At 43.6% G+C, this 13,601-nt stretch overlaps 1 protein-coding gene across 1 annotated transcript; it reads left to right on the top strand.

The window, feature by feature from the left end:
- Positions 1 to 7,756: 7,756 nt before the first annotated feature.
- On the top strand, positions 7,757 to 13,234 carry LOC123723998 (filamin A-interacting protein 1-like). The gene is made up of 2 exons (XM_045704609.1): positions 7,757 to 7,916; positions 10,051 to 13,234. The coding sequence occupies exon 2, from the start codon at positions 10,370 to 10,372 to the stop codon at positions 12,854 to 12,856; it is 2,487 nt and encodes an 828-aa protein (XP_045560565.1). The 5' UTR covers positions 7,757 to 7,916; positions 10,051 to 10,369; the 3' UTR covers positions 12,857 to 13,234.
- The last annotated feature ends 367 nt before the right edge of the window (positions 13,235 to 13,601 follow it).

The following is a 13,601-nucleotide window of genomic DNA, read 5'->3' as shown; positions in this document are numbered from 1 at the left end:
CAACATTATTTATCCTCTCTACTTCTCTCCCTTTCTAAAAATACACACACACTCCTACACACACATTCCTTGGAGCCTGACGGAGACAGAAGGTTGGAGATTGCGTCAGTGATAATGACCTCTCTTTAAACATTAGAGAAAGAGAAAATTCTCCATGCTTTGACAAGAGACTACACATGGTAGTGCTGGAGAGGAAAAAGTAAATACTGGAAGTAAGCGATGTTTAATCTGCCATTTATCTCTCTCTCTCTCTCTCTCTCTGTGTCATCACTCCATCCCATCTCCTGCGTAAATAAGACAAGCGACTGAGTCAGGAACATATCTAAAGTTTATCAGCTCTCAATCCATTTCTCATCCATCCTCCTCTCCTCTAAATAAATAATATACAGTGCCTCAGTAAGGAATGTCTCCCACTCTGCTCCTCTTAATATCTATTTCTCTCCATCCTTTCCTCCTTCTCTCAATCCACCCACTCAGGGTTTAAAGCTATCCACTTAATATCTGATCGCCCCTTCCCTCCCTCTTTCCCCATCCTATGGTAAATAAAAGAGATTAGATAAGAAACGTGTTTGTGTGGAAGAGTTACAAGAGAGTGTGTATACAGAGATTTGCCTAGATGTTCTGCTGTGATCGTGAACTGTAGACTTTAGGCTATTCATTATGTGAAGGATGATGTAATCATTGCGTGTTATAGTATGATTAGGCCATCATTGCGTGTTACAGCATGATTACACATGTCTATCAGAATGCAGTGATCTGACTGTTCAAACCCCAGACATCAGACCATGCTTTGAATCTCTGTTTTCTATGCCCCGTCATTAGGTTGACAGGTCTTAAGTGTTAACCGCTCCCACATGTTGTTGACGACACACACACACGTCTGTGTGCATTATCTTTTACTCACTCGCACGTCTTAAAATATCGCCCCGCACCAGCAACCTTCTCCAGACTAGTACATGTTTTCTCAAATGCGTCCCAAAGAATTGACGGGATTGTTCGAATAATCACATCATAACCATCTAAATGTAAGAGAGTCTTGTGGCACATAACAGATGGCCACTCCAAGCCAGAGATAGGGGAAAAATCGATACAATTACATATCACGAAATTACACTGTACAAAACATTTAGAACACCTACCTAATATTGAGTTGCACCTGGACTGGAATAATACATTATGGCCTTTCTCTTGCATTTCAAAGATGATGGTATAAAAAAATATACTACCTTTTACCAGATCTAATGTGTTATATTCTCCTACATTAATTTCACATTTCCACAAACTTCAAAGTGTTTCATTTCAAATGGTATAAAGAATATGCATATCCTTGCTTCACATTGGGAGGGAACTTAGACCATTCCTCCATACAGAATACTGAGTAAAGTTCATGATGCCGTTGACCTTAACAAGGGCCCCAGGACCAATGGAAGCAAAATGGCCCCATAACATCAAAGTTCCACCACCATATTTTACAGAAGGTATGGGGTTATTTTCTGCGTGGCCAAACAGCTCTATTTTGAGTTTGCTAAACGGCATTTGCACTTGGATTGGAACCGGTGCTTTGGTCAGATGACATAAAAAGAGAGCTGTTTGGTGTCGAAATGAGAATCAGTATTTGAATTATTGCTTTTTAAACAAATTATTCATTTTTAACAAAACTCATTCTCTGAGGAATTGTACTAGTATAAAATTATATATTTTCCCAATTTTGTGGAGCACACAATATAGCTCAGTATGTAGTTCAGTATTTATTTTATACAGTAATTTTTGCTCATCTTTATCAAGGGTGTCAATAAAATGTTTTAATTGGTCATCCTAAGGGACAGGATTGAGGACAGTGTAAACTTGGCTGAGTCGTCGTGGAAACCAGCTGTTTCATCTGTCCTCCACGCTCACACATCCGTCCACTCAGCCAGTAATGTGTCAGGGCCATTAACAGGAGGATCTGGCACTGCAAACTCATTCAGAAGTCACAACTCTTTTGTCACGATATAAACTGATGGGTTCATTCAGAACTCTAAAATATTGCTTATTGATTAGATACAGCCAATCATTTCCAAATAGGTCTAAGTGAATCCATTGTCTGAACAGCTTGACTCAATAATGGTCTGAACTTTGCCATTGTGCCATTGAGAAGGGTCAGGGGAAAAGAAGGGGATACAATAACCCGAAGGATTACAGTTGCCTTGCACAGAGAACTGTGTTGACAACAGGCTCTGGAGTCTGCCAAACACCAAGAACAGCCTTAATTTACGCAATTTTTTTTCCTCTGACAGATCAGTTATAAATCACAAATGAACTCCTTCCTCTGAGTAGTTTGGCAACAATGGAGTCAGCTCTTTATAAAAGAGCAGAGTAGAGGCACTTAGGACAGCAGAGAGGCCCTGCTTGACTCAACACTGGCCATGATTTGATGAGGTAAAACCCCCGATACACATTCACACACACTGCTGATTAGGGCCTACCACTGGCAGGGACATAAGAGATGTACACAACTTAATAAATTGTGAGCTCAAGCAGATAACTGCAATCAGCAACAGCATTGTCACAAACATCAGCTCTCCTCATATAACAGGCCTATTACATGGCAGCCATTTTGAGGGCTTTCCTGGAAATGCCTTTGAGAGATTCAATCATTCATGTAATTGTGGAAAGGCAATGAGGCAGCCAGCCCTTCCTTGACGCGAAACAGGACCCCATGAACCCTGTGTTTAGAGTTAGTGGTCCTTCTGAATACTTTCAAAATGCATCCTTCTTCCTCAATTTAGGCTATAGGTGTCTGCATCTGCAAGCCCTCCGTCACATAGCTTTCACCTATCCAGTTATGTCTGGGCGTATAGTAATTTGGTGCACAACATGCACCATTTCACACATGTATAAGTGTGTATAAATATGTGAATTGGAAATGCTTTCTTTGCATATCCCAATTCCCCCTGAGACACGATAGCCAGGGTCTGCCATTATCAACGATGACCATGTTGCAATTAGGATTAAGTGCCTTGCTCAAGGGCGCATCAGCAGATGTTTCTGCTCAGGGATTCAAACTAGTAACCTTTCGGTCACTGATCCAACACTCTAACCGCTGGGCCATCTGCCAACCCATAGGCCTAAGCTACTTCAAGGGAGGAAGGAAGAATAAATTCCTGAAGTATTCCAGGACAGTGGATTGGGCTGGAATGAGGAGCACTGTCTAATACACATCCCATTCCTTCAGTTTTCAATTAATTGATTATACAGTACGCATAGGTAGGGAAGAGGAGCTTTTCCCTGACCATGGGAACTGACCAGGTAAAACTCCAGACCAAGCTTTTCCTCAACAGGTTAAATGGGGAAAAAAAGTGTTAACACACTTCTGAATTGCATAACGTACAGTAGTTCCTGCCTTCATTGTAAACTACTACCTGAAAACATCAGGGCTATTACAGTGTTGTTGCTGTTATTTGCTATTGGAATTGGAGCCACATGCTGCTAATCAGCTTGGTCCAGGTTTAATGGATGTCACATGAGCTACTCCCTCTTGTCCCTCTCTCTGTGTGTTTGGCTTGAGCTTTAGTCCTATGCTGACTAATTCACATACATACATACACACACATACTCACCAACAGTCCCTTCTATAAATAGAGAAGTTTCCAGAGAACTGTGGGTCTTTGGGCTGTTTTGAAAATGCTTGTGTGATGACGACATGTCACAGGGGACATATTTCACCCTTAATTGGGGACTTGAGGCTTTTTCTCCAGCAAAAAGGAGGGAAAAACGTCTATTTCCTCCTCTGAGTGAATTGACCAGTGTTTAGCCACAATGTTGTTCCTCAAGAGAATCAGTTCCCATGGGAAAGAGAGACAGCTCCAAGAGCATCTTCCTGTGTGTGTGTGTGTGTGTGTGTGTGTGTGTGTGTGTGTGTGTGTGTGTGTGTGTGTGTGTGTGTGTGTGTGTGTGTGTGTGTGTGTGTGTGTGTGTGTGTGTGTGTGTGGAGATCAGGGAAGAACGACAGCCCCCGCTCATTGAAGCCACAAATTTCAAGGCCGGCCACGTTACTTCAGGCATCGTTTTCAGAAAACAGTATCCCCCGTTATAGTGAATGGGAATGGCAATCTTCGTGTTCAATCTTAGTGTAATTAAAACTTTTGTTTATGTCAATCATGGTACCAATAATTGCTTTGATTTATTTTAATCGATTAACCAACTTCTTTGGCTTCAAATGCGCTATTGAGTCTTCACATGGGATTGAATGGTATCACGTGATCGATGGCTTTGGCCATTCATATGCAGTCATTGGTGTAAATGAGTGCATGTCAAACATGTGTGTGTTTGTGTGTGTCCCTTGTTTTGGCGTTCCAGGGTTCTCAAAAAATTGCATAAACACAGTAAATATAATGTAGCCCTACTTGTTCGGGAAACATGGGGTAAACTTCCACCCGGGGTAATATGCCCCCTGCCTGTACTTCTATCAGAAACCTTCACCATTTTACCCCCACCACTTTCCATGGTTGCCACTACTTTTGCTAAACAAAAAATGTAATCTGTCTCATCACAATTTAAGTCACTCCCCCCAAAAAATGTTAAGTAGGGTGGTGTTTTACAACAAGTTACTCTACAGTTGACCCGTGTAACATTTAGCCCCACCCTCCCTTATGCACTCACAGTAAATGGTGAAGGTGCATATAGATGGAGATATTAAGATATGACGTCTTCGTATGAGAACTATCCAGACTTTTTAAACTACGGTGCACGACATGGTTCAATGTAACTATAAATCAGCTCAATTGTCACGCCCTGACCTTAGAGATCTTATTTATTCTCTATGTTTGGTTAGGTCAGGGTGTGACTCGGGTGGGAATATCTATGTTTTCTATTTCTTTGTTTTTGAGCCGAGTGTGGTTCCCAATCAGAGGCAGCTGTCTATCGTTGTCTCTGATTGGGAATCATACTTAGGCAGCCTGTTTTCCACCTGAGTTTTGTGCGAGGTTATTTTCTGTTTAGCGTATGTGCCTGACGGAACTGTGCGTTTTCGTTTTTCCCTTTTGTTATTTTGCTTGAGTGTTTCTTGAAAAAAATAATCATGAGCACTTACCACGCTGCGCTTTAGTCCACTTCTTCAACTACAAACGACGAGCGTTACATCAATCTACTTTTACATTTTTTTAATTGCGCCCTCTTGGAGATCGAATTGGGATCATGTATACTGTCTTAATGCCAGTACAAAAAAAGAGTAATGAAGAGCACTGTACAATACGGTGAACTGTAGTAAGTAGATGTGGGGCCGCCATCTTTATGCACGTGCTTAACCATGCTGCTGCTAAATACTCTGGGTTTAAAATGGTGTAGTTCGCACATTTACAAGTTGAGAAATAAATAAAGTAGGAATGCAAAGCTGGGATCCCCCCTTTTTAACAAAGGCCATTAAAACTGCTGTTTTCCCCAAAATAGCAATAATTGTTGTGCATGTTTCCCTCCTGGCACTCGTAACTTGAATGTGGCTCGATATGTGGCTCGAGATAAATATTTCTCTCATGTAGAACACACAACAAAAAACCAATAAGGTACATAGATAAACTATTCTACTATGGGGTTGTCTGATTTTTATATTCATTACAGGTTTTGTTTGCAGAAGAAAAGTAAATGTGGACTGTTCTAGCATCTTCAAATGAAATGGTTTTGCTGTGATGCAACGCCACACATAAATGACTGGAGCGGAAATACTGGTGTGTGTCTCAGCACAGTGCCTTTAGAAAGTATTCACACCTCTTGACTCCAAATTTGTTGTGTTGCAGCTTGAATTTAAAATGACATAAATTGAGATGTTTTTATACCAGTGGTGTAAAGCAGGGGTTCCAAAACTTTTTCACTCATGCCCCCCTTCCAGCATTGGGAACATCCCGCACCTCCCATTCGCATTTTGCAGGTTTAAAGCTTATTTCCTTTAAAACCTTAAAACAGTTACGGAGTTTAATGGCTGTGATAGGAGAAACTGAGGATGGATCAACAACATTGTAATTACTCCACAATGCTAACATAATTGACAGGTAGAAAAGAAGGAAGCCTGAACAGAATAAAACATACTTGTTTGCAGCAAGGCACTAAAGCAATTAACTTTTTGTCCTGAATACGAAGTGTTATGGAGAAACATATGCTTTTCAAGCATAGTGGAGGCTGCATCATGTTATGGGTATGCTTTGTAATCGTTAAGGAATAGGGAGTTTTTCAGGATAAAAAAGAAACAAAATGGAGCTAAGGACAGGCAAAATCCTAGAGGAAAACCTGGTTCAGTCTGCTTTCCACCAGACACTGGAAGATGAATTCACCTTTCAGCAGGACAATAACCTAAAACACAAGGCCATATCAACACTTGAGTTGCTTACCAAGAAGACAGTGAATGTTCCTGAGTGGCTGAGTTACTGTGCTTGATAATCTATGGCAAGACCTGAAAATGGTTGTCTAGGAATGATCAACAACCAATTTCACAGAACTTGAATAATTTAAAAACAAATAATGTGCAAATATTGCACAATCCAGGTGTGCAAAGCTCTTAGAGACTTACCCAGACAGACTCACAGCCAAAGGTGATTCTAACATGTATTGACTCAGGGGTGTGAATACTTAGGTATTACTTTTCAATAGATGTGCAAAAATGTCTAAAAACATGTCCACTTTGTCAGTATGGGGTATTGTGGTAGATGGGTGAGAAAAACATATATTTAATCCATTTAGAATTATGGCTGTAACACAACAAAATGTGGAATAAGTCAAGGGGTATGAATACTTTCTGAAGGCATTGTATATCAAATCAAATTTCATTGGTCACATACACATAGTTAGCAGATGTTATTGCGGGTGTAGCGAAATGCTTGTAATGCTATGTATGTGTGTGAACACATGTATGTGTGTTTGAGAGAGCCTGCAAGTGTGTGTGTGTGTTTGTGTGTGTTTTTGTGTGTGTGCCTCGGACAGTGTTCCTGAGGGGAAAGCATTTCTGTGCACCTATAGAACACCCTATATGGATTACACCTCAATGTATCTGTCCCATGTACCAGCAATAGAGAGGGAAAAGGGAGTGATAGAGCATACCGCTACACATGTGGATGTGATTGCAGACCTATGATGATGTCATCCCTCAGTCAGGTTATCAGGCCCCAGGCACGGGGGCTAGCACAAACATGTGGCTCCACACACACACACACACACACACACACACCAGTCTCTGTACTGTACACTAATGTGAGTGTTGCCAAGTAACTTGTTAGAACTGAGATTGAGTGTGAGGTCCCTCTTCTCTCTTTCGTTCTCTCTCTGAGTAAAGTCTCTTCCTCTGTCCTTCCCATCAGCCTCTCCGGCATGGCTGCAACATGACCTCATCTGGAATAGGCTTATATCCAGTTCACACGCACACACATACACACACACCCATACACACACACACCCATACACCCATACACACACACACACACCCACACCCACACACACACACACACACACACACACACACACACACACACACACACACACACACACACACACACACACGCATGCATGCACACATTAAGATTAGCAAACATGACAAACAAATTGTTCATGATGCGTACACACACTTACATGTACACACACACACACACACACACACACACACACACACACACACACACACACACACACACACACACACACACACACACACACACACACACACACACACACACACACACACAATAGTCTGTACATCACAGAGCCCCTTATAAGGTCCTGTTGATGATGTAATGGGCTCTAGAGCTGTGCTGTCTGGCTGGGGGTGTGTGGAGAACACTTCTCATAATGTTAGTTTTCTGCCTGGAATGTCCACATTGCTGGGAACTACGGGAAGGAGAGGTGGGAGAGCGGAGGGAATAGGATTTGATCTGAGACTTTACGGACATACAGATCAGGTAGGAACAAACCCAGATGAACTCAGAACATGCTACAGTATAGTCCCTTTGAGTGAAGTTTTGGGAGGGTGGGGATTGGGGGGGTTTTAGGTTTTAAAAGAAAAAAGAAAATCACCAGGAATTCAGCAAACAAATTGTTTAAATCAGGAAATCTGGTCCCAAGTATTCCCACAAATAAAAAGGGACATATGTGATCATGTCTCAATGTAATCAAGGTATATATACAATTATTGTTATTTTCAAAAACTCTTATTGGGCTAAATTATTATAATTATGTTCCGGCCCCCCCGACCATCCACTCCAACAAAAATCGGCCCGTGGTTGAATCTAGTTGCCTTCCCCTATATTACAGGGATGGATTTAGGTTTATTCTTATTAGCCTACACATAACCTGGAGTATTGATACAAAATAATGATAAAATGCTAAATTATGCTTACAGTATTTCACTTTGCTACAAACACTCAAATTAACATTCCACCCATACATTTATTTGGATAACTTACCTCAACAACTTATCAGACAAGTCTAGAAAAATGAAATACACCCAACGGTTAGCCTAACATCTAAAAGCAATTCTCAGTCTAAAGAGAAGATAGTCTATAACGGGAACAATAATAAGGCTGCTAAAGTATTATAAAATATTCCTCTTAATTGCTTTTGCTCTAAATTATAGGCTACATTAGCCTAAATATTCACACACAAACACAAAATGATGAATATGGTCACTATCACTAATCACATTTACGGGTAGAGAGATGAGCTAATCAGAAACTCAGTTTAGATTTCCCAGCTGCGCTCCCGGCATTGATTTTCCAGCATTCCGAACCATGTGGGTTATAAATCAGTTGGGAATTTTCAGTGAGAAGATTTAAAATCTATCAAGTGAAACAGGAATATTACAATACAGAAAACTCAGTTCGTCAATGAAGAAATACTGTAAATGTGTACAATATAGGCTAAACAGTTCATCTAGCTACTGTACATTTCTGTAGAGTTAGGCTGTATTTTGGGCCTGTGTGTGTGTGTGTGTGTGTGTGTGTGTGTGTGTGTGTGTGTGTGTGTGTGTGTGTGTGTGTGCGCACGTGTGTGTGTGTGTGTGCGCACGTGTGTGTGTGTGTGCGCACGTGTGTGTGTGTGTGCGCACGTGTGTGTGTGTGTGTGTACACATAAGTACACGTGTGTGTGCATGAGAGAAAATCCCAATTGGGTACTGACAGTCATCCAGCTCATTAGCATTTCGGTATTGTAGTAAAACATAATGCATGCCAAGAAAATGCTCATAAAAACAACCCCATAAATATTTACAGAGAAAATAAACTACTAAATTGCATTGCAAAGTCATCAAAAGTAATACAGCTCCATGCAAGAGTTTTCTGTAAATTTGCACGCTAGCCCTGCCCTATACAAACCCAGGCGTCCGTCACTATATCTCTGAGATTCTGTAAATATGTTCTTGCCTTAATGGGAAAAATGTTTTACAACACAAAACAATGAATATCAAATAAATGTCTTAACAATGTGAACAAACATTAGCTACATGCGTGTTTGTTCTTGTGTGTGTATTTATGTATGTGTATATGTATAAGGTTTATGTGTATTCAAACACATGTTTATGCTGGTGTGTATGGTGAAAATAATTAACCAACTGCTCCTTGCCAAGGCACCATCTGTGATGCCAGTCAAAACATCCTTGCAAATGCCAGCAGGACAGGGATGTGGAGACTGGAGGGAAATGAGAAGGGCAACACACACACACACACACACGGGTCGGGTGAAGGAACAGAGATTGTTCCTAGAGAGAGCACTGAGGGCCAGGGAACAGGGAGGAAATGAAGTCTCCGTCATGGACATGGTACATTTCCTGTCTGAACATTAGCTCACCAGCTCAGAAGTGTACTGTAGTAGACAGAGGAAAGGGAGTGTGGGGGGACTTGCACACACTGGATAACATTGCATTCAGAAGAAAGACAAATACAGGCAGGTATTTCATGTCTTGATTTGATTGAAAGTAAAGGCTCGTAAACCTTCAACAGAAGTCAAGTTGTTGTAGACTTTTAAATATGTTACATCAGTAAGTTAAACCACACCTTTCCCTTTGAATCACATCCTTTTGTTTGTCTCCCTCTTCTAAAGGCTGAAATTATTGCTCATCCAGGAGAAAGCCTACTGGGAAAGAAAGGAGGAGGAGAGCAAAAGAGAGGTCTCTGCTTTAAAGGAAGAGCTGACTAAACTCAAGTCTTTTGCATTGTTGGTCGTTGACGAGCAGCAGCGCCTGACGAATCAACTTTCACAGCAGAGTAAACGCGTCCAGAAACTGACAGAAATCGCCGACCACGCCCAACTGGAGCTAAACTCCACCCATTCCAGGGCAAAGGAGGAGGAGCTTAAAGCACTTCGTCTGGTGGCGGAGCTACACAAACAAGCTTCCTACTTCCGCCTCAAACAGGGAGCCATGATGGCCAAACTGTCCAATGAGGACACCCAGAACCGGCAGCTGCGTCAGCGGTTGGCTGCCCTCAGTCGAAAGCTGGATGAGCTGGAGGGGACCAAAGGCGCCTTCCAGAGGGCCGAGGAGGAACTGAAGGAGCTGAGGGACAGGCTCGGCCATGGGAGAGAAGGGTGCGCAACAACCCCTGGCTTGCTCTCAGAGGTGGAACAGCTGAGGATGAGGGTGGTGGAGATGGAAGGAAAGGATGAGGAGCTGATCCGAATGGGGGACCAATGCCGGGACCTGGACCGAAAACTTGGAAGGGAGTCCAGCCAGAGCCGCAGCCTGAAGGCCGAGGTGGACAAGCTGAATGGCCGAATCAGTGAGCTGGACAGACTGGAGGAGGCTCTGGGGAAAAGCAGGCAGGAGTGCAGCTCTCTGAAGGGCAGCCTGGAGAAGGAGAGGGCCAGCTCCAAGCAGCTGTCTGGAGAGCTGGATACCCTCAGGGTGCGGGTAAGGGAACTGGAAGCCATCGAGGGCCAGCTGGAAAAATCCGAGGGGGCGTTGAGACAGGACTTTGCCAAGCTGAGAACACTCACAGTGGTAGTGGTTGAAGAGAGGAAGAACATGGCTGAGCGACTCAGGCAGACAGAGGAGAAACTCCAGGAGAAGAAGGATGGGAAACTCCAGGCTGAGAGTGACAGTGTGTCAACAGCCACAGAGAAACTCATTGAGGAGAGCCGCAAGGCACTGAGGTCTAAAGCAGAGCTCGAGGACAGGATTCAGAGTGTGGCGAAAGAGCGGGACGCGCTGTGGGTGAGACTGAGGGCAGAGGAGGATAGGAGTGTGGATCTGCAAAGCAAAGTTAGCGCCATGAAAAAAAGGATTCTGATCTTGGAGGTCAAAAAGGTGGAGTTATGTCGAGAAGTTAAGAGCCCCCTGCTGGACAACACTAACCATGGCTACCAACAGGAAGACAACAAAGTCAAAGAACTCACCCAGGAGGTAGATAGACTGAGGAGGAGACTCATGCAGAAGGGAGTGATAGAGGGAGAGCTGATGAAGGCAGAGGAGGACTTTGAGTCTTTGGAGAGGAGGTGCTCCAAGGAGCAGGAGAGAGCCAGAGCTCTGGCAGTGGAGCTGGAGGAGTCCAGGAGGGAGCTCTCCAAGTACCAGCTGGCTGAGAAGAAGGAGAACAACCAGGAGCACCTCCTCCTCAGGCGACTCCAGGAGGAGCAGGTCAAGTCTGTCCTCCTCAAAAGGGAGGTGGAGACACTCAAGGAGAAGGTCCAGAGGCTGATGGGGACAGAGGAGTCCATCTGTCGGGTGCAGACGGACAGCTCCACCCTGCAGAAGAGGCTGACCCAGCAGGAGGTCAGGAACAGGGAGCTGGCCAGGGAGATGGAAGGACTGACCCATGAGCTGGAGAGGTACCGGCGATTCAGCAAGAGCCTCCGGCCAGGCATGACTGGCCGATGCTTCTCAGACCTCCACCTGTGCACCAAGGAGGTGCAGACAGAGCCCGCAGACACCCTGCCACCTGACTACAGAAGCCTGACTCCGCTGACTCTCAGCGGTAAACTGTATGAGGAGATCGATGGAGAGGACCCAAATCAAAAGGAGGATCGTGTCATCAACAAGTGCAACTCACCTCCGCTGAACAACATTGAAAGCTTGAACCACCAAAACAATAATGTGAGGCGATTCAGCATACCTTCACCCAACGGCAAGGACAATCACCATCCCATTAACTGCAAAGTGTTGAACGGTAACTTTTTCCAGAAAGGAGATGTGATGCTTGCACACACCCCAGGGAAGCCCTTACACATCAAGGTAACGCCAGACCATGGCCTCAACACGGCCATGCTGGATATCAGTAGCCCCACCACTGACAATGCCTTATCCTATACCAGCACCGCCGTCATCCCCACCAGCGGAGCCCCACCAAAACAGAGAATCACCATCATCCCAAATGCTGGCATCTCACCAGTGGCCAGAACAAAGAGTGCCCCACTATCAGAAGGGTTTGGCAGCCCAGACAGAGTCCTCTCCCCTCTCACCATGACACCCGTCTCAGTCATGTCCCCAGATTCCTCCAGGTCAGTGTCGCCTGACCACACTGGCTCTCCCATCCAGATGCTAACAGTCAGCACTGGATCGCTTGAATCCGCTAAGGTCATAGGTCAAGCCGTATTCCAGGTGAGCCCGGAGAGGCAGAATGGCTGGCAGCTACAGAGGTCCAACAGCACTGGTCCGAGCATCATCACCACAGAGGACAACAAGATCCACATCCACCTTGGGAGCCCCTACATCCAGTCTTTTAATGGTATAACCCAGAGCCAGTCTGGTGGCCCGTACCACACCCCCGGGCGGGAGCTAAGGACACCAGTACTGACCAATGGCTGCCACGTCAAAGGCAACAGCAAGATCACCAGTAGCATCACCATAGCCCCTGCGAACACCCCTGTCTCACGACCCTCACACATTACAGTAAGTGGCCCTTATGATTGAAATGCCCACCCCCATCCAGCCCCTAGTGACTTAGATTATTTACCCAATCCTGAGTCCCTTTCACCACAAAATCAACAGAGAATCAGCTCAAACCAGCCTATGTCTGAATGGCCACATCATCCTAATAATAACAAGTGTGTGATTCCATCAGTGTGTGCATGAAAAATCACTTATCAAACACATATCTAATCCTAACTGGACTTGGTCTGCACTCACTGTATATGGTCACCTTAATGCATTTAAGACTACTACTTACATATATAGCCTTTCATACTTTACTATAATGTGTTCATTACATTTTTAAACATTAAAAACAATTTGGTTTATTTTGCTGTTCCCGTGTTGCCCATTTAATAAAGGGTATAAATTCCTGATGAATATGTTGACTATCATTGTAAAATAGCATGTGTTTTATATTAACCTAGCTTACTTACATGTTTTTTGATTGGGCTATATTTTCTTTGATGGTCTAATCTCATTCACTATAAAAGACAAACAATCTAACTTTTAAATGGTTGAAAATAGCTGAAAGTTTGATATTTTTTTATGCACTGATTTGTAATACTTACTGAGACCTTAACACAGAGGATTTTACCATGACCTAGAGGTTTATAATAGAGATTAATGGGACAGAAAAGAAGGAGTAAATTCCAACATGTGTGTACTTGGATCAGTGATATTTACAAGCTGATATCACCATTTCATCTCTACCACACCATAACCTCAGCATGAGCATATGCCTGTA

The sequence above is a fragment of the Salmo salar genome, chromosome ssa21, assembly GCF_905237065.1.
Source record: "Salmo salar chromosome ssa21, Ssal_v3.1, whole genome shotgun sequence".
In the NCBI taxonomy this organism is placed as follows: Eukaryota; Metazoa; Chordata; class Actinopteri; order Salmoniformes; family Salmonidae; genus Salmo; species Salmo salar.
Note: the sequence above shows the minus strand (reverse complement) of the source record. Positions and strands in the feature narration are given on the sequence as shown.

Coding starts and splice junctions, on each gene's coding strand:
- LOC123723998 (XM_045704609.1), top strand. CDS start 10,370: ATGATGGCCAAACTGTCCAATGAGGACACCCAGAACCGGCAGCTGCGT.